Genomic DNA, 27,718 nt, shown 5'->3' on the forward strand with positions numbered 1-27,718 from the left:
TCACTACTCCGTACTTTGTTGGTCACCCTCCCCAAACCTGCCCCCTAAAACCGCGGAACCTGTTCTTTGAGATATCAACTTCTGGTTCAGTAAATAGACGAGTGGAAGAAGCTGCCAAATGTTATCATCCTTACGGAACTGCAACCCCTGAAAATTAAGGCTCAGACAAAGTGTTTTTCTTTTTTTAATGATATGGACGACTTCCTGGTTTGCATTGTAAACGTATTTCCCTTTTGTGTCTGGGTGAACAACTCCAGTTATCCTAAGCACTTGGTGAATTATTATTTGTTTCGGTTTTTTGCTACTTAATGGCCTATTATTTCCTTTTAAAGTATGTTTTGTCTATCCTGTGTGCATAAAAATGCAAGCACCAGTGAGTTGTACAGTTACTCATTTTATTTCCTTCAAGGTTGTAATAATTATTTACACCCCCTTAAACCCCTGCCTCTGCCCAAGCAGGCAGTAGGAATACAAAAAAAAAAAAAAAAAGTCAGTAAAATGCTGGAATTTGAGTGACGCTAAACGCTGTCGACGCCGCACGCGTCCATAGCTGTAAATCTTGCTGCACTTCAGGACGCATCAAAGAAGCCTAATGATCAAGGATAACATTTAACCTGAAAACGCCAAGGATATTGGTAAAAGTGGTTGGTTTTTGGTAAATATTATTCATGGTATTGTATGGTATTGTATTCCTGGTACATCTTTACACGCTTATTAATGCGGATTTCCAAAGTGTCCACTAGCGTATTAGGCTGATGATTACGGAAGAATGTTGGAAGACTGTTTAGAGCGTTCGTTTTACTGCACAGTTCTCAAGAAGGTGTACTTGTTGGAAGCAAGGTATTAAGTACGTCGTGATTTCTAACTACACGAAAGCTGCATCATATGTTGCCATAGCGAGAATCGTTTCTTCAAAAAACCATTAAAGTAAATCTTTATCATATTCATAATGTGCACCGAACATCGCGAGCGTAGCCAAGCTTGCGTTTCTTCCGCGGAAGACAACCGATTTCTTGTTACAGGTGGCACTCGGGTGGAGTGCGCCGCCTGTAGCAAAACACAACATCATGCTAAAATTCTACAACTACTGTTACAACCTCCGCTGGACGGAATTTGCGATCGTGACGTCATAACGTCGCATGGCCGCATTATGGCCGATGGCATTCAATGGGTTTCCTTGCATTCAATCAGAGTTACATGTACAGCCCTTGTCAAACGTTTAGAGGCAAGAGGATTTGCTTTTAAGCCGTATATTATGACTGCTTTAATAATCGTGGAAGTCGTAGCCATTGGAGAGGGTAGGACAAAAAGTCTTCTTACTGCAGGTCTCCCCTGATGAGGCTGGGACAAGTGGGTCACCGCCGCTTGCGGCGGGGGCTGGCCTGCCACCGAATTTTTATCTGTTGTAGGCCGTCACATGCACCCGCCACCGCTTCGGTGGTGGACGACGGCCGTTGTTGCGGCGCGCGTCTTTCTCTCCCTCTTCCTTTTCTTTCTTCTCTATTTTCTCTTCTGTCTGCACGAGGCAGCGGAGGTGGCTCAGCTACAGCGCCAGTAGCAGGCCCGTGCATTTTCTTTTCCTTGTTCCTACAGCCACAACAACAACAATGAAAAGTCTTCTTGCCTTCAGCAAGTTTGAGAACCTGGGAATGCATTACGAGCCACATAGTATGGCTCAGACGTAGGTCCCCTAGGCTGTAAACTTTTGACAAAGGGTGTACGTTCACGAGCACTCTGTGACTTCCTGTCCAGCATAAGCAACCAGTTGATATTAGATGACAACGCAAGGACTTCCGAAAAGTCGTTGGACTTAATTATATCACATACGCATACTGTTGTCAGTTCTATGCTCACAATTTGACACGAAATTTTGCTGCCTTGTTTATTATGAAGCGTGGTATTATCTCAATTCGAATGGTACAGTAAATATCTGCGCATCGCGGGGCCTTGCCGCTGTCGATCATTCTATCTAATATTACCCGGCCTGTTATAGTGAGCCATAGTTTGATGAAGCCGATGAATATTGATATGTCGTAGAGCCCTGTGATAATTATCACTAGAATATTTTCCGCGCGTCTGAGCCATACGGCACAATCGAGGGCAGTGCCGGCATGTTAATTGTTATATCCGACAGTTGTCATCGTCCTCACAGCTCGAAAGTAATAAGCAGCGAGACCTTACGGCGCATTTAAAATGCTTGCAATGCGTATCTATTCTTTCCAACCTACGATCGCGGCGAGCTCTAGTAAGAAGAATGCGTTTCATTTTCAAGACATTCCGCTAGTTTCATGGTATTTTCATCATCCCCCAATTATTGCACTATGTTGATGGCTTGAACGAGAGTAGAAAACTGGGCAAGTTGGTAAGTATTCATCTTGTGGCACCACAGGGACGAGGACAGATGAGCACTTGGTCTGTCTTTCTCTGTATCTGCCCTCGTTCCTGTGGTGCCACAACAAGATGAAGTTGATGGCTTGCTCGTGCTGTTATCATGTAGCTGAATCAGGATTGGCTGAAATTCGCATAACTGTCCTACCCAACTTGATCCATCCTCCATTCCCACGATACCCACTTCACCGGGACGAACATATATGCGAACAACGTGTAGTTCTACATGTTCGGAAATCGGGTCTTCTCAGTTGACTTGAGAAGGCGCTTTCTAAGCTCCTTTGGGAACTTCTCGAAGCATTTCTTACAGACCGGCCGAAGGTCCACGTCGAGAAACCTTCCCCTGGAAATACAGAATACAGTGAACACATATTTCACATGAACTCAATGCACGAAGTAGTACCTATTAGAAATCAGTGATCCGCTTGTAATGGTGGGAACTTTCATGATGATAAAACTTTAAAAAGCGAAAGGTGCAGAATTAATGGTGACTTTTCGTCCAATCGCAATTTTTCTCTAAATCAACGGCAGCAACACAATATCGTGATTCGTAATCTTAGCTTTGCCAGGAGCTAATTTAGTCTGTTGGCATGCACACTGATTTTCCTGAAGGCGATGTCAGAATACAGTCATGAACCAAAAGTTTGGTTCGGTTAGATTTGGTTTGGTTTATCCGGTTTAACGTCCCGAAGCGACTCAGGCTATGAGAGCTAGACGCCGTAGGGTTCGGAAGTATTGACCACATGGAGTGCTTTAATGCGCACTGAAATCGCACAGCACACGGGAGCTTTGCTTTTCACCAGCAGTCGCGCGCTCTATAACCACAGAACTACCCCGCCGGGGTGGCGCAGGGGTTACGGCGCTCGACTACTATTCCCAAGGGTGCGGGATCGAATCCCGGCCTCAGCGGCCGCTTTTCGGTGGGGGCGAAAAGCAAGGCGCCCGTGTGCTGTGCGATGTCAGTGCACGTTAAAGAACCCCAGGTGGTCGAAATTTCCGGAGTCCTCCACTACGGCATCTCTCATAGCCCGAGTCGATTTGGGACGTTAAACCACACAAACCAAACCAATAACCACAGCACCACCGAGGTGGTCTATGAATCAAAAGTAATCGAGCGAAACTTACTTCGTGGCGAGAGGTCTGTCACAGTATGAACAGCAAAAGTGCTTCGGGCACCACATTTTGTTCAGCGACCTGTAGCCTAGGTGAAGAAAAATGAAAGGAAGGAAGTTGTACTAAGCCGCACACTTATTGCCGTTATTGCAGTTATGTTGTGCATCATTAAACGTAAAAAGTATGTTTGTCCTGCGTTTTCCTTACGAATTTATCAGGCTGCAGCGCATGTAAATTCCATGGTGTGATCTTCGGTAACAGGCAAAGCATGCTCGTGCAGTGCATGTACATCCATGACGTGCGCATGCGTGCGCATGCGTAAAAATGAGTGACTCTGCGCATTTCTGGATGGAAAACGTGATGAGCTGTTCTGCATGCTACTCGTTCTTAAAACCTTCATTGGTACAAGTGGTTTGCAGAAAGCAAACGAGAATTTCTGGAGCTTTAAATGATAATCTAATGGTCGCGAAAATGAGATATATTCTTTACGGTATGTGCGTAAGAACGATAAGTACAGCATTCTGCCTTGACCGTATACTCATCCCACAGACTCCGAGCTCTTGTATCAGCGTATACCCCAAAAATTTGGATAAGTTCTGGAGAAAGGTTCTCGAACGTCATTTTTTTCACACCAGTATATAACTGCCCAATAACAACCAATATATCTGTAACTAAGACCGGCGCTATTATGAAGTGATCATCTGCAGTGGAAATCGCACCGCGACGCCTGACGCTGCATACTTCCTTCCGCGCGCTTGTGAAAAAAACGAATGCTTGCCTTCGCTATCACGATCATTTTTCTTCTGCACGACTGTCCCTTGAAGCTGGGGTCACGAAACTTCGGGAGGATGCCTGAACAAAAATTATATTTCTGTCTCTTCAGTCTTTTTTTTTTTTTCTTATTTTGCTGTTGCGACTTTCGAGAGGGTATTTTTCACAAATTTTCGAGGCATCCGGATTACGTTTCCTATGGTTAGGCGACGACTCGGTGGCTTCGGCGAATCGACATTTTTCCTAAACATGGGGTGGGCGACGACTCACGATATTATATGGTATGCTGCCCAAGTTGTCAGGTATGCCATAGATATAAAGCCAAGTCGTACGAACACGCCTGAATGGCCTAGGAGTATAAGGTGTCTGACTAGGGATCCAAGGGACCCGATATGTTCGATTCTCACCCCAAATATGCTGCCCAAGTGAAAATTCGGCCATGACATGCGGCCTTGTGACGTCACACAAACAGCCAAGCACTCAGTACCCGGCCTTAACACGCCCTCTGCGCGCGCGCACACACACACACACACACACACACACACACACACACACACACACACACACACACACACACACACACACACACACACACACACACACACACACACACACACACACACACACACACACACACACACACACACACACACACACACACACACACACACACACACACACACACACACACACACACACACACACACACACACACACACACACACACACACACACACACACACACACACACACACACACACACACACACACACACACACACACACACACACACACACACACACACACACACACACACACACACACACACACACACACACACACACACACACACACACACACACACACACACACACACACACACACACACACACACACACACACACACACACACACACACACACACACACACACACACACACACACACACACACACACACACACACACACACACACACACACACACACACACACACACACACACACACACACACACACACACACACACACACACACACACACACACACACACACACACACACACACACACACACACACACACACACACACACACACACACACACACACACACACACACACACACACACACACACACACACACACACACACACACACACACACACACACACACACACACACACACACACACACACACACACACACACACACACACACACACACACACACACACACACACACACACACACACACACACACACACACACACACACACACACACACACACACACACACACACACACACACACACACACACACACACACACACACACACACACACACACACACACACACACACACACACACACACACACACACACACACACACACACACGACACGCTCACACCAGCACACACACGCATAAACACACGCACACACACACAAGCATACAAACGGGCACGCACAGACATACACACAGGAACACGTATACAGACACCACGTAAACACAGGCGCACGCACACTCACACAAACAGACATGCCACCTCCGAGCCTGCAGTCCATGTCACCGGCCAAACACCACGCTCACGATTTTTTCGACTATTTTTCTACGCCCCAACGCACTTTCTCATAATGGGGCTAGTAATGCTTCCGCATTCAAACAGAACCAATAAGAAAGAGAGACGGGGTGGCAGTGGGAGCGGAGTGTGTGCAGTTATGCTTCAAGTGTGTAAAATACCCCGGAAATGACTGTTTTCGCGTGCACGCTTCCTGTAGAATTTCAGTGCGCTATCACGTGGCGTCTCGCGCGCAACGGCCGTGCCTGCTTTGAGGAAGCAGGATCGGCACTTTTTAGTGCGTAGCACTACTAGCCGCTATTACGGATTTCGCCGATGTCTGTCCGAAGCCGCTCTCTCTCTCTCTCTTTTCGTGAACTTGAAGAGGGGAAAGAGAAGATGGCGACGCGCTCGTTGCGTGGCTCAGCATTGAGGAAGCGTAGCGGCCGTACAGCTGCTGTAAAAGCCGCTCTCTCTCTCTCTCTCTCTGTCCATCCGTCTCTCCATGAACTTAATAAGATGGGAATGTGGCTACGCCCGCATCACGCTACTTTACACTGAGGTGGCGGAGCAGCCGCATAGATGCACCCAGTGAGAGAGTAAGACAGTGAGAGAGGGGCGTATCTGTTGCGGGCGTGGCGGCCGTCACTGGGCAGCGTTGCACAAGCGTGTGTTACTCCGGAGTGAGCAGTCGTGCGTCGCTCGCGCGTCCTCAACTTCGGCATCCCTCCCCTTACATCAGTCAATCATCAGCCTTCAAGGACAGCAGACGCTCACGATCTCGGCTCCGAGCTGCTCGCCGCGTCGTGAAGAAACTTGCGCTCACCTCCACGCCTTAACTGGCGTTCGCCTTCAAGCGCGTTTCCCTCTCTCTTTCTCTTCCCCTATGATACCACCTCAAACCTTTCGGCCGCAGAGCAGTGCATTGTAAAGAGGTACATTGTGCCTGTTTGCGCCCATTTCTGAAGATGGTGTAAGGAAAGCAGAGGACGTGGCTGCGCTGGCGTTTTCTTTTCGTCGCAATGGCACTGCGGCACAGGTTCGCCGGGCTCGACGTGCTGAAGTACAACGGTCACGAAGGCAGCGGGATCGTGAGTCTACTGATTCTGATACTGCAGCTAAGCACAAAGAATTAGGAAACGTGCCGAGCGTGAGACACTGAGCGTCGTTGTGAAACGGATGCCGAAGCGAAGAGGAACAAACGTGCGGTAAAAACTCCAGTACAACGGGCTGCGCGACTGCAAGCGATGGGATAAGCAGTGCTACGCGCCTACTTCGCATTTGATGAACTATGTAAATCGGCCATAATTTTTTCTTCTCTAACGCATGAACGCGGTGCAGATCCAGGTGGTGGCTGGCAGGTGGCATGGCCGGCCATTGATTGGTCGGCGGGTTATGTGACGTCACGACAACATCTGACATGGCAGAATTGGCAGCAGCTGCCAACTCGGACAGCTCGTTTAAAATGGGATATTGAGACGGGAATCGAACCAGGGACCCTTAGATCACTAGAGTAAGACACGCCACTCCTAAGTGCACCTTCATGTGCACGTTCATGATGGGCATTATGTTATACGTCAAGTGGCAGCAGCCGGCGGATAGAGAAGACGTGCTGCAGGCCCGCGGATTGTATAAATGTCTCGTCGCGCTTTGTCTGGCTCTCTCGAATAACTCGACACGCGCTGAAGTGCTAACAGCCAAACCAAGCCCAAATAAACAAAGCTAAACAAACGTAAAACGTGCTGTAGCTTCTAAGTAGCATTTAGGTTTTCCATGTAAATTTTGAGCTATTTTGTTTTTTGTTTCCAACCTTGGTGCTCGATCACGGCAGCATGTAGGTCACGAGGATACGCTGAAACAGGGGATGGGATGCTCACCTTGGGCTGACGGCAGGTTGCAGATGTAGCAGACGTAGCCGAAGAGCTGTTCGAAGTGCGTCTCGCAGTACGCATGTCCGTTTTTCTCGTAGTGCTTGCGACCTAGGAACGGCTTTTCGCAGTGTGCGCACACGAAGTGCTGCAAGGAGACAAAAGGAGCAGAAAGGCCGAACTAAATATGCCAGAATCTTCACGGTTCCGGCGAATACCGAACACTGTAAAAGAGGACAAGAAGGTCCTAAACACGGCGCCGCAAGGCTGTGGGCCCACGGAGTAACCCAGTAGCCATCCTCAGCGACAGAATGGGAATTATAGGAGACACACTGCTCGAGAGTTAGAAGCGCGACAATGAGGTAAAACATAGACGGTATGGGAGCAATGATGGCGGTTAATTCTACTTCAGCATTTGAGAGTTACGTTTAGAAAGTAAAGAAAATGGTGTTATATAAGATGCACCAACGAAGGCATTTATAAAATGTTAAAAATAGGAAATTCTAAAACAAACTCTCAACCAAGGCATATGTAATTTACTGCAAGAACTCTTCTAATTGCGTAGCTATAATTGACCCAAGTCACTTGTTAACTTTTTAATTAACATATTTGGTTGGTTAGTATAGACTTAGAAGTTGGGGGCAAGACAATGCCATGCCAGTTTCAAAAACCAACAAAATCTAGTCTTCTAAAGTGCTGCAGCGCGGGGAAATCCCACGGTGCAGGCTTTCCACGTGTCCCTCATTACTTCGTAAATCAAGAGAGAAGCAACGACATGCGGATTAGTTACAACAAGGTTCGCTGCCCGACTTAACTCTGTCCATTCTGCACTCGGGGCGTTGAAATTCGCCCGCTGTCCTATATGCTCAACATTGGTCCTCGCACCTCAACGTGCCACTTCTTCTTCATGGCACAGACCACGCGGGCGTCCTCGATCGGTCTCCGGCAGGCGGCGCACACCGATGTGACCAGCTTGTCGTGGCACTTGAGGCAATGCAGTTCACCCTGGATCTCACGCCCGTCGCTCGTAAGTTCCACGCTGTGTCGGGGGAACGGGTCGAGAAGAGAACCGATAAGATTGGCTTAGTTGGGGAGTCTGTTATTGTGCTCACAGATAAAAGCATTCATTTTTCTCTAATAATTGCTGAGCCTTAACGTCTATGTTTGGAGGGAGCGACAATACTTATATAATAGTGTAGTTTGCATTGTTATCTCCTTTGGTGAAGATGAAAAAAAATTTCAGCTATATTCCTCCGACATCGTTGCTCCAAGTAAATCGATTATATCATCAGTGCATGAATTCGGGCTGATTGGTTTTTCGGTGACGTGAATTCAGAGGAAAAAACAAACAAAACGGGACAACAGGAAGGAAAGACTGTACGAGTGTTGTCACCGACTTTGATTGCGAAGGAAGCAAAAATTACTGGGGTGTGCACTTAAGTCTGCTTACTTGCAGAGATGCGAAAGCATGTGAGTTCCGTACATAGCTCTGTTATGAATTATGCGAATCATTGCTTAGTTGCCATTTCTAGTCAACTTCGGATGAAGTCAAATTTGGAGGTTCAAGGGACCAAATTTTGGGGGTGGGCCACCCAAAATTGGAAGTCACCATCGAGCTGGTCATACTCAAATTAGGTTAGAAAACAACTTTTGTCCAATTCTGAAGAGGTCAACTTTTGGGGGCGGCCCATTAAAATTTGTAGGCCACCATCGAGTTGGTGATATAGACTGGATATCGAATCGGTCGAATTACTTGGTTATTCGTACGGACACGTTCTAATAACAGTTCCTGCCAACACACTCTGTCCACAGCTCCCGTACGAAGTTTAATTAATTAACGAATCATTACAATTTTTCACTGACATATTTATCCCTGCCCTTGTCCTTAATCAACTGCCATATTAATTATCCATGCAACTGATGATTGACAGTTCGTGCAGGCAAGCTCCGTCCAGAAGCTCCGATGACACGGCCTGTTCACGCCACTCAGGAGACAAGAATGTCTTCGCATTAATAAAGAGGAAAAATTGCACACACGCATGCACGCGCGCCGCGCACACAATGACTTTTGATAGCTAAGATCACCAACCTAAAATAGCTATGAAACCTTAACTTATCAACGCCGCTGTTAGGTATGTTAATTCCATCGTGCGTGCGGTGCGTGCGTGCGCGCTCGTGTTGTCTGTTCCCGTTGTCTCGTTTTGGCTCTAAATTCAAGTAATATTATTGACTCTATTATCGTTTGATTCAACTGTGCCTGCGTATGTCGGCGTATACAATTGTATCAAGTTCTGGGGTCAGATGCTTGAGCAACAAGCTAGCGGCAAGCAGTAATCAAACGGAGCCCGTCGCTGCTTTCCAGAACCAATGACAGGCGGCGCAGCAGGTGCTGGGCTCATGGCGCAAGAACTTAAAGGCAGTTCAGGGACATATTGAGTTGTTGCAACAGTGCTCTTTTTTCTTGTTTGCTGCTGACTTGGACACAACATTTACGATTGATGTTATGACTTAATTGATTTGTTCATATACTTCATTAGGTATGTTTTGTATATTTCAACAGCGCATTAAGTACCGAGATAAATAATGGTGGATCCCCTATTTAAGTCTAACCACGTGGTATTTTCTTGCCTCGGTAGTTCCCTTTGTCGCTATGTGGGCACGCGTATAATGTGTTAGTGATCATCTTACTTACCCACATTTCGCACAGTTGAAGTGATAGGGGTGGTATACTTCGCCGTCTCGTCTGAGTGGACTTTCGTCGATCACCTCGCTGAAAATATAAAGGTGAGGCGGAGCTTTCAGGTTATTATACCAAATAAATAAATATGAATAAAAAAGAGATTACACTTACTCGCATTTTGCGCAGATCAACTTGCCAATGTATTCTGCCTGCATGATATTGTAGCATTTCCTGCAATAAGGTCTGCGAAGAAAGCAATATAAAAGATACGGTCTCAAAAGGGTATCCAGCAGTTCGAAAAAAGCACAAAAGCTTTTTAGAAGTTATCAAGGCAGTCGTAAAATCAATGTAGACCAATTTTTTATCAGTGAGAAAATGAGTTATATGTAACAAAATTTTGAGCACTACTGTCCTGGCTTCCTTTCGCCATCTTTTTGTTTCTGCAAAGGAAAACTTTTCGTGAAGCTGTACAATTTCTGTTGAAAAAAAAAAAAATGGATATAACCAAGATAAAAAATAAAACGCTGGACTGAAACTTTTTCACTGTAGCTAAAACTGGGCATTCAGTAAGCCGCAGAAAATAGTATCTATGAAGCAGCGTACTTCATGAACGTACCTGGACCTGCCCGCACGATCAAGCAGTTAGAGATAAGGACTGCCTCGTTATCTTTACGGGTGACCCGTGGAGTATCAGGCTGGGATGTGGGAACTCTATGGCCAAGTCGATGACTGCGCATTCCGCGTGCATTTCTTCTCGCGGCGCAACCTCCGACAGCTTCTCTAAAGCCATCGTTGTCTAGTACCGAAGGCAAATTTGGCAAGACCAGCCATGCGCAAATGTTGGGTGATGTACTGCATCTCGCTTCAAACTTACTCCCATACACATCCTCCTAAAACTTCGTAGGATCAGTGGTTGGGACTTGCGATGGTTGGTTGGTCGGGACATGCACGCACATACCTTCGGTGTATGCTGAGCAGCCCCTGGTCCGAGAGGCACTCGCCGCATCGTCGGCAGCAGAGGCAGCGCGCGTGCCAGTCTCGGCCGAGCGCCCGGATCAGGCGTCCCGTGATGCCCTCGTTGCACTGTGCGCAAGTCGGCATGAACAGAACGCGGAAGTCGTGCTCGCAGTAGTTGCGCCCTTCGAACTGCGCATAATTGTGCACGCGTACCACCGGGTCACCTGTTACCGGCTGCTGCGTTCACACTTGGGCTCTCGATGTCAAGAGCGAGCAATAATAATAATAATAATAATAATAATAATAATAATAATAATAATAATAATAATAATAATAATAATAATAATAATAATAATAATAATAATAATAATAATAATAATAATAATAATAATAATAATAATAATAATAATTGGTTCACAGGAAGGGAAAGGGCAGATAGACGCTGAATTGAGCTTTAAAAAAACGTAATTGATTACACGTATGAAGAGCAAACTGGGCCCATGAGGCGAAAGCAAGCCTAGTGCTGTCGCTTGTCGCGATACGGGATTCGGTCGGAAAGTCAAGTGTATTTCGTAATATCAGCGCATGCCTAAAGCTTTTAAACCTAATACCTTGGAAGCTGCAGGGAACATTGCGATGAATGTAGTCCAGAATAACTGTTATTCTTTTCCCACGTTCGAATGGTAAATTGAACGTGTTGCGTTTATGCTCCGATGTTGATTGCATTCACCGTTTTTCTTGTCCCCAGCCGAGAGACGCCTCGCTACCGGCCCAGGGAAAGATGTGCTCAAACGAGTTAAAAGCATGACTGTTGCACCGGGCATAAAAACATTCTTTTTTAAATTGCATGAACCCTCCAAGTCAAAACATGGATGGAAGAAAAGGGCCTTTTTGTACCTTGGGGCGCAAACTGTCTACTATGTAGGAAACCTGAAACAGTTGAGCACGTGTTCCTGGATTGTTGGGATGCGGTGTTTTACTGGGATGTGTTACAAAGGACACTTAAAAAAGACCTGCCATTGACGCCACGTGTAATGCGGTACTTGACAACTATTAATGATGATTTTCAGTATGACCTCATCATGCTATTGGGCCTTCACAGTATTTGGAGGAGTAGGATGGCTTATAGACACTGTGATGTCGATGCACGATCTGTATGTGATTATTTTGCTGAACAAGTGTATAAACTAAAAGAAATTTTGAAGCAGCAAGACGCTGCGGAGGAGGTCTTGAGTCTGATGGGCGAACTTGTGGTAATGAAAGTCCAGTAGACACGGTTGTCAGCCAAGGGGCATGGCAACCACGATCTTTGCTGATGTATTTGTACCAATTCATGCAATAAAGGAAAAAAAAAAGCCGGGGTGGTGCAGTGGTAAGACGCCCGACTACTGTACCGAAGTACCCGGGTTCGAACCCGACCTCGGCGGCTGCGTTTCGATGGAGGCGAAACGAAGAGGCGTCATGTGCTGTGCGATGTCAGCGCTCGTTAAAGATCCCCAGGTGGTCGAAATTACTCCGCAGCCCTCCACTACGACTCCTCTTTCTCCCTTTCCACTTTCACTCCCACCTTCATCTCTTCCCTTACGGCGCGGTTGAGGTGTCCACAGAAAACAAGTGAGACAGTTACCGCGCCTTTCCCTTCCTATAAATCCTATAAATCAATCAACCTCGCTACCGGAATAGGTACTTGGTTATGCATCACACACAAAAAACATTGGGGGTTTAAGCATTGCCTAAGCTTAGTGATACGAACGTAATCTGTGAGAGTAGCCACGGTGATTCCTGCAACACCGCCTTTTCTATGCGCGATTTTTTTATATTCCCTAAATTAAATTATAGATCGGTTTACAGGAAAGGAAAGGCGCAGTATCTGTCACATTCTTTTTCTGTGGACACCTGAACTGGGCACCTGAGGTAAGGAAGTTGGGAGATAAAGTGGAAAGAGAGAAATAGGAGCCGTAGCGGAGGGCTGCGGAGTAATTTCGAGTGCACCTGGAGATCTTTAAAGTGCTTTTTTACGTTCGATTTTAGGGAAAGGAAGGCGCAGTATACTTTGGGTGGACAACACGGAATGGTGGACACCTAGGCCCATATTCCGAGTTTGAGCTGTTATCGGTGTGTCGCTATCTCACGTGACCTCGAGTCGTCTGATTGGTAGAAACACCAGAACATGATGTTGCCACCTTTTCCGCTTCCGTAGTGGCAACCCCCGGTTCCGACGTTTCGACCAATCAGAGGACTCGGGGTCACGTGAGATAACGGCACACCAATAACGACGCAAACTCGGAATACGGAGGGGGAGGTGGCGAAGGGTGGCTGTTCCTGGCCCTACGGGGCTGGGATAGGTAGGTCACCGCCGCTTGCAGCGGGGGCTAGCCTGCCACCGAATTTTTATCTGTTGTAGGCCGTCATTGCACCCGCCATCGTCGGATGGTGGACGGCGGCTGTTGCGGCGCGCATCTTTCTCTCCCTTTTCTTTTTCTTTCTTCTCTACTTTCTCTCTTCTGCCCGCACGGGTTCGAACCCGACCTCGGCGGCTGCGTTTCGATGGAGGCGAAACGAAGAGGCGTCCGTGTGCTGTGCGATGTCAGCGCACGTTAAAGATCCCCAGGCGGTCGAAATTGCTCCGTAGCCCTCAACTACGGCTCCTCTTTCTCTCTCTCTACTTTCACTCCCATCTTCCTCCCTTCCCTTACGGCGCGGTTGAGGCGTCCACAGTAAACAAGTGAGACAGTTACCGCGCCTTTCCCTTCCTATAAATCAATCAGAGGCAGCGGAGGTGGCTCATACAGAGCCAGTAGAAGGTCCGTGCATTTTTTTTTCCCTTCTTCCTACAGCCACGACAACAATGGGCCATACAATTAGTCACGTCAAGGTCAATCACCTTTTTAAGGTCAAGAAGCTGGAAGTTTTGGAGAACGGACGGCGCAGTATACTCATAGCTAGACTTAGTCCTGTGGTTTGGTGAAGGTTCATTGCTAGCCCATGCTGACATTGCATATACAAAGGCACAGCATCTGTCACCTTTTTTTTTGTGGACACTTGAGTCGCGTAGCAACCCCCAACGCTCCTCCGCTTGAAGGTCAAATCTGGACCGCCGATGACCTTGGCTGCTGCTAGGCCAGTAAAGCTTTCGCTTTAACAAAACCGATTGCCGCTGCCTGTCGCCACTGTTTGCGGTGCAGGTTGTGCCGCGTAAAAAAAAAAGGGGGGGGGGGATCTGTCGGTCTGTCTAATGGTCACACATCTGATTTCATAAAATAGACGCTAAGAAGCAGAGCTTATTTTGAGTTTCGTTCACAGATGTTTCGTGCGCATGGGAGCATATGACTACATAAATGCAGAATGGGTTAACTCACGATGCCAAACGCGTTGTCTGGCGCCTCCGTCGTAAGTCTTGTTTGAGGCGGTTGTATAGTAACGTAAATGAGATCCGAAACTTTCCTTCTCTCCCTCTTCTTTTCTTTTGTCTATTTTCTCTTCTGTCCCCCCCGCCGGGGTGGTGCAGTGGTAAGACGCCTGACTGCTGTGCCGGAGTACCCGGGTTCGAACCCGACATCGGCGGCTGCGTTTCGATGGAGGCGAAACGAAGAGGCGTCGTGTGCTGTGCGATGTCAGCGCACGTTAAAGATCCCCAGGTGGTCGAAATTACTCGGATTCCGCCCCCATCTCTCCGCTCAGGACGCCATGCTGCAGCTCACCCACGACATCTTCGACCCGGCTGTCCCGGGCCACACAAAGGCAGTCCTGGCTTTGGATCTGTCCAAAGCTTTTGATCGCGTCGAACATCAGGCGATCATGACTGCTCTTTCTCCTCTGAACATAGGTGTACGGAAGTACACTTATGTCCGGGCTTTTTTAACGGACCGCATGGCTGAGGTTCATTTCGGCCCCCTTACCTCCCAACCCTACACCCTCAGGAGCGTCGGTACACCACAGGGATCCGTCCTCTCTCCTTTCCTATTCAACGCCACGCTCATTCCACTCGCCCGGAAACTGTCCACGATACCTCATCTTAGACATACCCTTTATGCGGACGACATCACACTGTGGACCACACACGGTAGTGATGGCGACATAGAGGGTACCTTGCAAAGCGCCGCATCCCTCACACAAGAACACGCCCAGAGCATCGGACTCTCATGCTCCCCAGAGAAGTCTGAGCTACTTATACTTCGACCCACGACCCGCGGATGCCCCACCACACCGATTGTTATCGAAGTCGATGGCCGTCCCGTCCCAGAGGTGAATACGCTCCGGGTTCTGGGACTTCACATCCAGAACAACGGCAAAAACAAATTAACTCTCAAGAAACTAAAGCGGGTGACAGGCGCGATATCGCACCTCATCCGACGAGTTTCGGGCCATCACAGAGGCATGAAGGAGAACGACCTATGTCGTCTAATTCACGCCTTCGTCCTCAGCCGTTTTTTATACACAGTCCCCTATCTCCGACTCAACAGGCAGGAAACGGACGCCTTGGACGTCATGTTGCGCACGGCGTTCAAGACGGCCCTACATCTCCCAATTAATACTTCCACAGAACGCCTTCTACAGCTTGGCCTCCACAACACAGTTGGGGAGCTTGTGGAGGCCCATCGCCAAGCCCAATACTTGCGTCTCACCAAGACCTCCACCGGTCGCCATATCCTGGAGACTTTAGACATTCGTGTCCCAGCGAATGACCCTACCCTCCTTCCCATACCTCGCCCCCTACACCAAGACCTTCTCATCAAGCCTCTCCCTCGCAACATGCACCCCCAGTATAACGAGCAACGCCGCCGAGCCCGAGCAGCGGCGCTCCACAAATACTACGGCTCCGAAACGGACGCCGTATGGGTGGACGCCGCATGCACGAATGAGGGAGCGGTATTGGCCGTCACAAATTCCTTCCTGCAGCCTGTTGCTACTGTCCCCCTCCCCTCGGTCACCTCCTCGGAGGCAGCCGAGGAAGCAGCCATCGCCTACGCGCTTGCACACACGGAAGCACGCTACATAATTTCCGACTCGAAAACTGCTCTACTAAATTTTGCGCGTGGTAGAGTTCACATTTCTGCATTCAGCATACTGAACTCGCCCGCCACTAACCCACCCCGCTATGTGGAGCTGATATGGGTGCCTGCGCACTCCGGGAATCCCGGTAACGAGGCCGCCAATGCGTTAGCCCGAGGTTATTTAAACCGGGCGCCGGCGGCCTCCGATCCGGGATTCACGCGTGATCGCATGCACTCCTTCAGTGAGCTAACGCAGGCCTATCGGGCCGAGCGACTACTCTATCCCCCACCTCACCCATCTTTAGACAACTACCACCAGACGCTCTGGCGACGACTACAAACGCGCACCCTCCCGTCTCCTTATAGTGCGTCTCGCCACCACCACACCCTCACCAATCCCTCCTGTACCCTTTGTAATAACCCCAACGCCACCCTCGCCCACATCCTGTTCCAATGCCCGGCGGATCCTCCCCCGCGGGGTCTAGAGCACCTTACCACCTGGGAGGACTGGGAGACCCTGCTGCACTCTGAGGACCCGGTTCGGCAGAAGATCGCCACAGACTGGGCTGCCGACGTCATGAACCATAGAAACATGAACGTTTGAGTGTAGTGGGGCCGTGCGGGGGCCCAGGGGCATGCATGCCCCAAACTCCTCTGTTTTAATAAAGTTATTACCACCACCTACTCGGAGCCCTCCACTACGGCTCCTCTTTCTCTCTTTCCACCTTCACTCCCACCTTCCTCCCTTCCCTTACGGCACGGTTGAGGTGTCCATAGAAAACAAGTGAGACAGTTACCGCGCCTTTCCCTTCCTATAAACGAATCTCTTTTGTCCGCACGAGGCAGCGGAGGTGGCTCAGCTACAGAGCCAGTAGCAGGCCCGTGCATTTTCTTTTCTTTCCTCCTACAGCCACAACAATAACACTCTTTTTTGACGTGCATTTGTGTTGTATTGAACTTGAAATTGATTTTATGTGCACTTTCCTTTGTTGTTAATCATGTGTATTTCCTATTTTGGTCATTTGTCGCCGCTCATGTGAATGTCTAATGTGAACGTCTAATGTCTAATAAAGCTTTTTCTAAACAATTGAAAGTAATGTGGAAGAGAATAAATTCCCTCTACTGAAAGTCGAATAGACGTGTCCGGGTGGTTTTCAGTTCCCCTAGGTACTTGTTATATAATGTAAATATCTACGTCAGTTCACAGCTGTATATATCCCAAAACACATATGTAATACACACTGTGCATGTGATTGCTGCATATGTTTGTACCTATATTTATTTATTATCAAATCATTGTATACTGTGTATAACTTAATTTACAATGTCATTCAAAACTGTATATATCATTATGATCAGCCAGCTAATTTTTTTCTCGGAATGTAAACAGTGAATTTTTATGTATTTTGATCTATTTCTTCGACAAGGTATGTGCAGTGTTTCTTGTTAACCGTTTACGTTTTCAATTTTGGTCATTCATCATCACACATGTCAATGTATAGTGTCTAATAAAACTTGTTCTAAACACACAAATACACTCGAAACTTCACAACAATCAAAGTTACCTCATAGTAGACGTCTCCAGGAAAACGTTGAAAACACTGTGCGCATCTGCAAAAAACAGCACTGAGTTCATAACAGAACCGAAGGAATGTAGCAATTAGTAAACTTACATGATTTTAACATATTTATAGCGTGACGGAACTGGTACAAAGCACTGTCGCGAGGTTAAAAATAACCATGTTGAGGAAGGTAGCACAATACTGCGTATTTCTAATGACTAATTCAGAACTTTTTTTTCTTTTTTTTGCAAAGCCGTGAATTATACGTCCGTGCAAGTTTACGCAAAGCTAGCGGACATTATTTACGTAATAGGGTGCACCAAGTCAGTATGATGAACTTTTTAATTTTGCTTATTTAGTGCATAATATTACATTGACTATATCACAAAATTAAACCATTCGACATCAAACGCGAAACTAGTTTATAAAATTCTTGAATTAGCACCATGCTTCGAGATAGTCAACGTAGGTAATAAGCCCTCCACCCCTCTTCCCCTCCCAGACCCCACAAAAATAAAGTGAGCAAATTTATTCAGTTTTGGATCAAAGCGGCGCCCATTTTGTCAATGTACAACGCAGAAAAGCCAGCCTGAAAAGCTTTGCAAACTTTTTTTTTTCGCGTTATCTCGAAGCACGATGCCGATTCTGAAATTTTAGAACTGCTCGGCCTTTGATTTTAACGGCCTTCAATTTTTAAATATCACTTCCTGTCCTAAAGGTGAAAATTTAAAAAATTATATATATATTTAAAAAATATAAAAAGTATTCTTATATTATTAGTCTCTTAATTTCACTTTATCACGTGTATGACGTCTGCCTCAGCATAGAACCGCATTAAAATTTTGTGTACGGCTTCTAAAAGAAAATGTATCGAATAACTTGAGACGCCCGGTATTTTATACACTTCTGCGTGTGGAGGACGCACTCGATATGCAGACACTGCAAGCCTAGGAATTGTGAGCAACTGGTGGGTTTTTTTAGCTGGATACCGAGGCATGTTCTATTGCACTAGGATTGAGATTCCGTCATCGCTCTCTGCTGAACTTCATTTATTGCGCGAACACGTCCCCGAACATTTTAGCTCGAGATTCTACCGAGCTCAGGTGACCTCTAATCCGGGATTTACGAAGGAGCGCATGCACTCGTTCAGCGTAAAGCGAGCTGACGCAGGCTTACAAAGCCTCGCGCCAGCTCTAACCCCCCTCCCTAGACAATAAACAGGCAGCACTATGGCGCAGACTGCAAACACACACTCTTCTTTCACCCTTTACCCTTTCTCACTATCATCCCTCCTTCCACACTCCTGCTTGTGCCCTTTGCCCAGAACCCTTTGTCTCTTCCCTCCACGTCCTCTCTCTCTGCCCGGCGGACCCTCACTGGGAGACCCTGCTGCGTTCGGAGGACACGGCCGTGCAGACCATCGCCACCTCTCCACCGGCCGGGCTGCCAGTGTTATGATCCTGAGGGACATAAACAGTTGAATTTCAGTGGGGTAGTGCGGGGACCCAGGGGCCTGCGCGCCCTGAATTTCTACGTGTAATAAAGTCTCTCTCTCTCTCTTCGAATAACTTCATTGTTCTCTTATTTTTCATAAAAAAGGAGATATGCAGCGTCAAAACGAAAGTAACAAGAAAGTGGCAAGCACTGAAAGTCACAACTTCGCCTATACAAAAACGCCATAGTTGCATTGCCTGTCCTGGCCTCGTGTTCCAACACAGTCCGCGCTACAACCGTGCGCCCTCCTTGTATTTCAGAGCCCCGCTGAAATCTAGTGCTGCGTTTTATTTTTGAAGCTCTTACCTCCATACTTCCTAGCCGAGCACTGTCTTTGTATTACTATTGAATAAGATCTCTGCATTTCTTCTGCATTTCCTTGTTTCTTGCCGTTTATTTTTCTGTGATTGCGGTTTGCCTTTTGTGCTGCATATTTTAGCAAAGCACTTTGTACGTAACCAATGTCCCTGTTAGAAAAACATGTTTTGATTTTTTCTTATGAAATGAAAGTGCGCAGCAACGGTTTCACTTTTCGGTGGACCCGAGCCGCGCCGTGATGGAAGGAACGAAGGGAGTGAAATCCTGACTTTCACCTTCCTCGTCTCGAACACTATATTATTTTTCTTTCTCTGTTATTTTTTTAATTCTCTCTATGGAGAAAGCGGAAAAAGAAGGTTGAGGCTCGCGTTCTTATAAAATCCCCAGGAAACGAAATCAGGCAGCAAAGGCACAATGCTCACATTTATAACCGAAACACTCAAATATTCAGCACATGCATGTTGAAGAATGGCAGTACAAATTAGGGCGCAAATACATAACAAAACATAGTATGCTTATCTCGTTTTATGGACTTAACTCGAGGTACACACATATGTAAATGCAAAGCTATGCTTCTTTATGTATTATAATAAAACATTTAATGCGCGCATCAGCACAATCCAAAATTACGTAGTTTAATATGTATAGTTTATAGAGCTTAACGTCCCAAAACGACTTCGGCTATAATGAGAGACGCCGTAGCGGAGGACTCCGGAAATTTCGACAACTGGGGGTATGGACGCCACTCCGTTTCGCCTTCATAGAAATGCAGCCGCCGGCGGTCGGTTCGAACCTGGGTATTCCGGCACAGTAGTCTGGCGTCTTACCACTGCACTTTATAGATGGAAGGTGAATTTTTAAGCGCTCCGCTTTCTTGTAGGCAGTACATGTCCATTACGCTTTATTTCTACTAAGGCCTACGCAAACGCCGCTCATGCTGAGTTACAGGCCGTTATCACACATTCCCAGCACCCATGGCATAGCGATCAAAGATGACCGCCAAGGATTTGTGGACGGCGCCGCCACGAAGCCGCATCTTTGAGGAACAAGTTAAAAATAAATAACGATGCGAAAAAAAAAAAAAAAAACTAGGTTGAGACTTGTTCGTATAGTACGAGAGTCCACGCTTTGCATTCCGTCCTCTTCTAGCCGTTGATACAAACGAGAGTGTATATAGGGTGACGTACACAAAACACTCAGGATGCCAGACCTGGCCGCAGGAGTTGACGATTTGCTCCGAGGGGCCGAACCCGTGGCCGCACTTGGCACACGCCATCACATCCAACAGAGGCAGGACAGTAGGTTGGGCAGCGTGGTTAATCCTGGAAAATAGGTCACCCGGTCAGCAGTGTGAACAAGAGAAAAGATAAGCTTTCAAATCATGTTCTCCGTGAGCTAAGGTCACCATATACGCACTGCTTGCTGTAGTCTCTGGTACGTACAACAAAAAGAAAAAAAAATGCAGTTTTCATTACTCAAAGGATCCATGCCCTCTACCTTCACTTCAGCATGTGGCGTCGACCGATTCTCATGAGTCATGACAGTGGATAATCATTGTACCTGCAGGCGTGACAACGCAGAGTTTGACACACGAAATGGGATTTCCGTGTCGACGCCATTGGCTGAGGGTTCTCCTTTGCTGGTCATCTTACCATTTTTCTTTTCTCGAGTTATATCTGACTGCAGACAGTCGCGAGCATTTCGCTCCCACCGTGGCAACGGAGGAAGTATAGTTCTCTTTAGGTGGAAGTGGTAGCGCGAGCTCTTGAAACCGGATCGCAACAGTCCGGATGGTGACGTGTTTCGGCATCTATTTATTTATTTATTCAATATATCTTGCAGGCTCATAAGGCGGATCATTGGATAAAAGGAACATGCGGACTGTAAAGCGCAAAACAATTACAGGCTACGACAAAATACATTATTATACCAACAGAAAAAAGAACAAGTGCACGAAAAAGATGAAATACACCAACATGGCACGCGGTATTTAGTTTGCATACAATTTTTCCAGCGCTTTCCGAAACGACGCCCGGTAAACTTCAGGTGCGATTATGACGGGAAGGTTATTCCATAGTGATGCGGGTCGTGGGAGTGCAGATAAATTGAACACAAGCGTTTTGCCAGAAATGCGTCGAGAGCTCAGATGATTGTGCAACCGTGATGATGCGCGTGATGGAGCATCAAGGGGAAGGGTGTGTCGGGCTATGAACATATTTCTGAAAGAGACATATAAGAGGAATGGCTGAAGTGAAATGTCCTGTTTACCTTGCGTAATGCTGGAGTTTTGTTTGTAGTTATTACCTGAAATGAAACGAGCATCTCTGTTCAGTTGGCAAGATAGATATTTCTGATATGGTGACCATACCGGTTGTGGGGATTCACAATCCCCTGATATTTCTGATATGGTGACCATACCGGTTGTGGGGATTCACAATCCCCTGCCCCCATTATAACGGCAGCGCGTAATTAAACGCAAGTTACGCGCGCTGGGAGGTTGGCGGATGAGAGGGATACTGGAGAGGGATACTCTCCAGTGCCTCTCAGTCTCCCGCGGCGACGCTGCCGCGGGCTTCCCTCTTTCCTCCTGGAGTAAACCGGAGGCCTCCTCTCCCTGATCCGAGTCGAGGAGCGCGTCTGTCGCAAGACTCGCAACTCGCTCGGGGTTTTTCGGCGGTTGAGCGCGCACGCGCACGGTTCATGACTTCCGCCGAGGAGACCACCGCCGTCACCGAGAATCGCCCAGTTACCGTACGCACCTACCGCAACGAGCTGTGAGCGCGAAGCCGCGCCAGGTGAGCAGACTCTTCCCCTCACCTCCTTGCGTGTGCTTCCCCATTAGGTGGTTTGTTTCAGCCCCGGGCCGTACGCGAGCGGGACGTTCGCTCGCTACGGCGGTTGTATTTGATTGTTGTGCCTTGCCGTACGTACTCGAGCACAATAAACTCTGTTACAGTAAGTAACTGGGTGTTTGTCCCCTCTGTCCCGAACCCGCCGCAGTAGCGACTTCTCGCACCGCGGGTTAGGGGTCTCAGCTCTGTTTGCTAGGGCTGGCACGTCGGGACTAACCCCCACCCCCCGTGGCGCATTCTTGTGAGAATAACCCCCATACGGTAAAGCAAATTCTAGCTGCGGACGAACGAAGGGTAAATGGGAAAGATTACATACAATGGACGGAGACTTGTGCAAATTGCGGCGGAAGTACCGTAACATATTTGATGCTTTGCTATAAATGGTGGAAATGTGCAAGGACCACAACAGATTGGGCATGAAATGAACACCTAGATATTTGTATCATGAAGCCCGGGATGCAACATAGTCATTTAATAAAAAAAGACAGAAACAGTTTTAGAGTCTGAAAATGGATAACCTTGCACTTATTAATGTTGAGGGGCATTTTCCAGTCTTGACAGCAGCTAAAACTTTTTTCTAGATCTGCCTGAAGAGCAAGATGATCATTGGCATTGTTAATTGGGTGATAGATAATCCAATCGTCCGGAAATATTCTTAGTTGAAAAGAAATATAACAGAACATAATTAACATGTACAGATATAAAAAAGGAAGGGGCCGAGTACGCTGCCTTGTGGACACCAGAAGTTACATTGAATAGGGGCGAGGAAAAGCAATAGTCCACTGTAAACTGCTGCCGCATAGTTAGAAAGTTGCAGAGCCAACATAGCGTAAGGATTCTATTAGGTGGCAGAGGGCTACTCTATTAAAAGGTTTTCGAAAAATCCAGAAAAACAAAACAATCTGTTTGCTGGCTATTCATATTAAAGCGAATATCAGTAGAAAATTCCACTAACTGTGATTCGGAAGGGTATCTCTTTATAAATTTCATTGTATGTTATTTATAAAAAGATACCCTTCCGAATCACAGTTACAGAACATTAGCCATGAGCAGTGGGAGGCGAAGCTGGCTCACACTGAGCTCCCCATTCAGCGCTGTAGCTGATCGGTCAGGCCTGGAGGGCCGTACTCGCCAATGGTTTCCCGGACATGGGTGAACCACCCGCGTAATTACTTTGTATAAATAAAGTTTACTCTTTCTCTCTCTCTCTCTTTATAAATCCATGCTGATTAGCGAAAAGAAAGTTATTATACAGATACCAGGTGGCTGAAGATATGGGATGCAATTATGTCCGAGTAATTTGCAGAAAATGTAGGTGAGTGGAATCGGTTGGTAGTTGTCCGGGGACGTTTGTTACCTGACTTAAACACGGGGATTGCCTTGGAGATTTTTCCGTCCAATGGTAGCTGACCAACGAATAATACTTGATAAAAAAAATATGACATAAAATCAGGCTGGACGCATTTATGGTGTTCTTTAAAACTTGAATTGAGTTGCCGATTCCAGAAGATGTGGAGACTTTAAGATGGGCAATGAGACATCGATTCCTTCTGCAGTAATGTCAATTTGTGCCATGAATGGGAAATCATGTTCGGTTACAGTGGGCACATTGGAATAGTCTTCCCTCGTAAAAACCGATGTAAATTATACTCATTAAATGCAGATGAACGTGCACTGCCGGATAAAGGCGTTTGACTATCATCATGCACAGAAATATGACCTGGGCCTTGCTTATGGGATATCAGCCGCCAGAATTTGCTAGGATTAGACTTGATAAGTGACGGTACATCGCGTGAACATGCATTTATGATGGAAAGCTGTGTAGCTCAGAAATGTTACGCTGAACTCACTACTAACGCATATTTTGCCCGGCTTATATACGGCCAGTGGCCGCGTTGCTGCCTACAGCGTGATAAAAGCATGGCTAATTCTAAATTCTCGAACCGAACTTTGTTTCGGATTCTTCGTGGGTTCGCGATGAGGTGTCAAACGAGCTTCGAAGACGTTTTTACGGAGTTGGCATTTTTTTCCCCTCATGCGCCCGTTTAACAGACGTTCTTGAACGCGCAGTGTTCAAGAAGTCGGTCACCTATCCAGCACACGGGCACACATTCTCATACAGTGAGATTTTCGCCGCAACAGGTAGCAGCTAGCTGTATGTTTTGTTGTCCTTGTTTTGCGGTCATCCGCTTTTTGATATCGCGTGCATCAAGACACTCCCGGAATTCAAGTCCAGCTGAACGTCAAGCATCCGCGATTTCCTCACCATTCAGGTGGTGCATATATGTTCCTCCTTGGTTGTTCGTTTTGAAACAGCTTTGGGTTTAAACCAGGGGTTTCAAACTCGTATTGCTATGCGGGCTGCATTGAAAAATTTCGTTCCTCGCAGACCAGCCACCAAAAAATAAAAAGAAGCAATGCAGCTTTATGAACAATAGAAAAAGTAAAAAAAAAGCAATAAAATAAAAATCAGCCAACATTTTTGTTCTTGTTGTTGTTGTTGTTGCCAGATCACACACTCCTTATTCCTGGTAGAAAAGAAAAGCCGGGCGTGCTGCTGCCTAAAAGACAGATGGTTGCCACTTCTTAATTGCTCACAGAGAGCTGCGGAAATCGCATGACAGTTAATACCACAGTCATTAAATAAAGGAGAGGGCTAGGCCGTCCGAAGTTTGCAAAGAGCCAGTGCCTGTTTTCATTTCCACAAAGAACGCGTACAGTGTGGGGACGAGGTCTTTTAGGTCAGTTTAGTTGAAGAAAAGAGTCTGGTGGTAAAGCTGACTCTTGAACCTGGCACGTGGTTTCGGAACAAAGGCTGACATTTCTGGAGCCTGCGGGACGCATGCTGCCAGCGTTCGGGTTCTGGTCAAAACGGTAAAATCGGAAGCTGTTTCTGTTCTATATCAATAAACGAGACGAAGAGCGCATCACACGATTTTTCACCATGGATGTTATCCCTCCTGAACCGGATACGCGTCCGGTCTGGCCATATGGTAAGGCTACCTACTCTCTCCTCGGTGAATAGAAGCTGGCACGAATTATTTTTGACAAATCTCGTGACTGTATCTTTTGCCTTTATATGAAATTAGGTCGCTCATGAAGATAAATTCTGAAGTTTGAGCGAATGTTCGTGAGGCTAAGTATGATTGCCTGCCATATACGACATCTTCAATGTTCGCACAAAGGGGACCGATAATATAAGTCGGAACTCACGGCGTTGTTTTATGTGATCAAGGCATATCGAGGATCATGACAACATGTCGCCTCTCCCTGTCTGAGCTACTTGAGAATCTACCAGAGGTCCACTCCGAACAGCAGGATTGCTGTTTATTTCGTTTTGCAAATGTGCCTATCGCTTTTTTCACTATATCGAATGCTTGCTTATAACCAATCCCCGCGAATACCTGGCCGCGTGACTACCTTACATGCACTGCCTGCTTTCTACCGTGGATGACTGCCTGATCAGTGTTGTGAAATGCTTTCGGAAACGTAAAAAATGACGTCACACGTGAAAATATAATTTACAGTAGTGGTGTGAGCCCAACTCTTGCAGGCTACTACGCATTTGGCGTTTCTGCGTATAGTGTTTTCTAAGAAGACCACTTTGATTAAATGGCCGTCAGGCCAATGGAAGATCGCTTCGAGAGCCTTCAATATGCCCGAGTGAGGCGGGTATAGAATAACGAAAATGGATTACTCATCGGGACACTACACCCTCGAGAAGACTTCATGCGAGAGCAAAGGTGGGGAGAGAATGGAGGTGTTTGCGGCCTTTTCGGGGTAAGGGCCATCCCTTATTGAAGTTCAATACGGCGAAGTTTTGGTTAATTGGGCGGTAGGAGCGATTACCGTCCACTCCATACCCTAAATCCTGTCTCAAGTTACGGATCTATTTCTTCTTCAATTGATAGAAGTGCGCGGCCGAACAGGCCATATTAGGGAAAGCACCATAATCTGCATGCACCGTCAAACAAAACTGGAACGCAGTTCTGGCAGTTCGCATAGTTTTTCCACTTTTCTTACGCCTGTACATCGTAAGCATAATTGTAATATTATTATAGCCGTATGCCATTTTTCTAGGAACTCGATTAATAATCTAGAAACAAGGTTTGGAGCGATACTTTCCTTGTAAAATATTTTCAATAGCTTGATTCTTTACAGACTAGCCAAATTTAAATAAACATGTAGTAATTACAAAGACAAAAGAAAAAACAGATGTGAACTAAACATTTGATTGTGCAGCTACGTTTTATATGTGATGGGAAAAAAGTAATTCTGCACACTCCGTAAAACAAACAAAAATAGCTTAATTATGAAGATGGCTGAGCTTCTGAACAAGGTGCGAATGACATTTAATTTTCAACCGAGTTACAAGTGGTCAAAGCGCAAGCGCTTACTTAAAAGCAACGTTAACACCGAACCAAACGCAAAACGTGTTCCCATATATGTTTTACCAACATACCACCAATAATACAACCTCCCGTTTCCTCTATCCCCTACACTCGAGTTCTTAACTTCGCCTTTAACGGGGATACAAACTAATAAGCACCCAGTATTACATGTGCGTGCACTGCCTATCGCAACATCCAGGCCGGCATCAGGCTAGAAACTCACGCCGAAAAGCGTGCAGGACCCTCGGATGCCGAGCGTGAAACGGGACGCAGTGGTGATGGTAGAAGCGGCGGTTCATCTTCGCATCCAGGGCGGGGAGTGCTACTTGCTGTCGGTACGCCGCCATTCACTGTGGCACCGTTCCCTGTCGCCGTTAAGTTGGCATAGTCCCCGTTGGCCTCGTCCGAAGTCTGGTCGTCCACGGACAGACCCTGCATCACCTTGCGAAGCTGCTCGGCTCTCCGCTGGTACAGTTCGGACGAGTCCAGCGAGAGGTTCATCATCGTGGTCACTCACTCCACTCCACTCGAATAACGACCACGGCGAGTTCGAGCCGAATGCGACCGCGTGGGCTGCAGCAGATCGGCGTAAAGGCCTAATCTGGTCAGGGGAGGCAGAAAAGATACGGTAAACAGAACGGCCCTTACGGGGACCGGCGCGCGGCGGCGACTTGTCATGCGATAACAACGGAAAAGATGTCCGCGAGGGGAAAGATCTCATTCGCCCTCTCCACGTAACTTGAGTGGCGGCGCGCTCTGTACGCGACGTCATCCGT

At 47.0% G+C, this 27,718-nt stretch overlaps 2 protein-coding genes across 3 annotated transcripts; one reads left to right on the forward strand and one right to left on the reverse strand.

Moving 5' to 3' along the window:
• Positions 1 to 391: 391 nt before the first annotated feature.
• LOC146199494 (LIM and senescent cell antigen-like-containing domain protein 1) lies at positions 392 to 27,613 on the reverse strand. Of its 2 annotated transcripts, XM_084594983.1 has the most exons (10): positions 27,166 to 27,613; positions 20,887 to 21,021; positions 17,891 to 17,936; positions 11,333 to 11,520; positions 10,546 to 10,617; positions 10,387 to 10,464; positions 8,580 to 8,733; positions 7,704 to 7,842; positions 3,514 to 3,589; positions 392 to 2,731 (listed from the first exon to the last, which is right to left on the reverse strand). In XM_084594983.1, exons 1-10 carry the CDS (start codon positions 27,444 to 27,446, stop codon positions 2,611 to 2,613), a joined length of 1,290 nt encoding a protein of 429 aa, XP_084451109.1. In that variant the 5' UTR covers positions 27,447 to 27,613; the 3' UTR covers positions 392 to 2,610. The 2 variants fall into 2 exon arrangements, with proteins under 2 accessions (XP_084451109.1, XP_084451110.1); XM_084594984.1 differs by lacking the exon at positions 3,514 to 3,589.
• On the forward strand, positions 14,692 to 16,998 carry LOC146199495 (uncharacterized). The gene is made up of 2 exons (XM_084595881.1): positions 14,692 to 14,721; positions 14,962 to 16,998. The coding sequence occupies exons 1-2, from the start codon at positions 14,692 to 14,694 to the stop codon at positions 16,927 to 16,929; spliced, it is 1,998 nt and encodes a 665-aa protein (XP_084452007.1). The 3' UTR covers positions 16,930 to 16,998.
• Positions 27,614 to 27,718: the final 105 nt, after the last annotated feature.

This window comes from Amblyomma maculatum, chromosome 2 (genome assembly GCF_055883805.1).
Source record: "Amblyomma maculatum isolate TAMU_Amacu chromosome 2, ASM5588380v1, whole genome shotgun sequence".
Classification (NCBI taxonomy): domain Eukaryota; kingdom Metazoa; phylum Arthropoda; class Arachnida; order Ixodida; family Ixodidae; genus Amblyomma; species Amblyomma maculatum.

Bases quoted from the DNA above. Each gene is read 5' to 3' on its own strand.
- LOC146199495 (XM_084595881.1), top strand. From the start codon at position 14,692: ATGCCAAACGCGTTGTCTGGCGCCTCCGTC. The intron at 14,722-14,961 runs GTAAGTCTTGTT...CGCACGTTAAAG, and splicing joins CGTTGTCTGGCGCCTCCGTC to ATCCCCAGGTGGTCGAAATT.
- LOC146199494 (XM_084594983.1), bottom strand. From the start codon at position 27,446: ATGATGAACCTCTCGCTGGACTCGTCCGAACTGTACCAGCGGAGAGCC. The intron at 10,465-10,545 runs GTAAGTGTAATC...TTATATTTTCAG, and splicing joins TTGATCTGCGCAAAATGCGA to CGAGGTGATCGACGAAAGTC. The intron at 3,590-7,703 runs GTGAGCATCCCA...TTCTTCACCTAG, and splicing joins CAACCTGCCGTCAGCCCAAG to GCTACAGGTCGCTGAACAAA.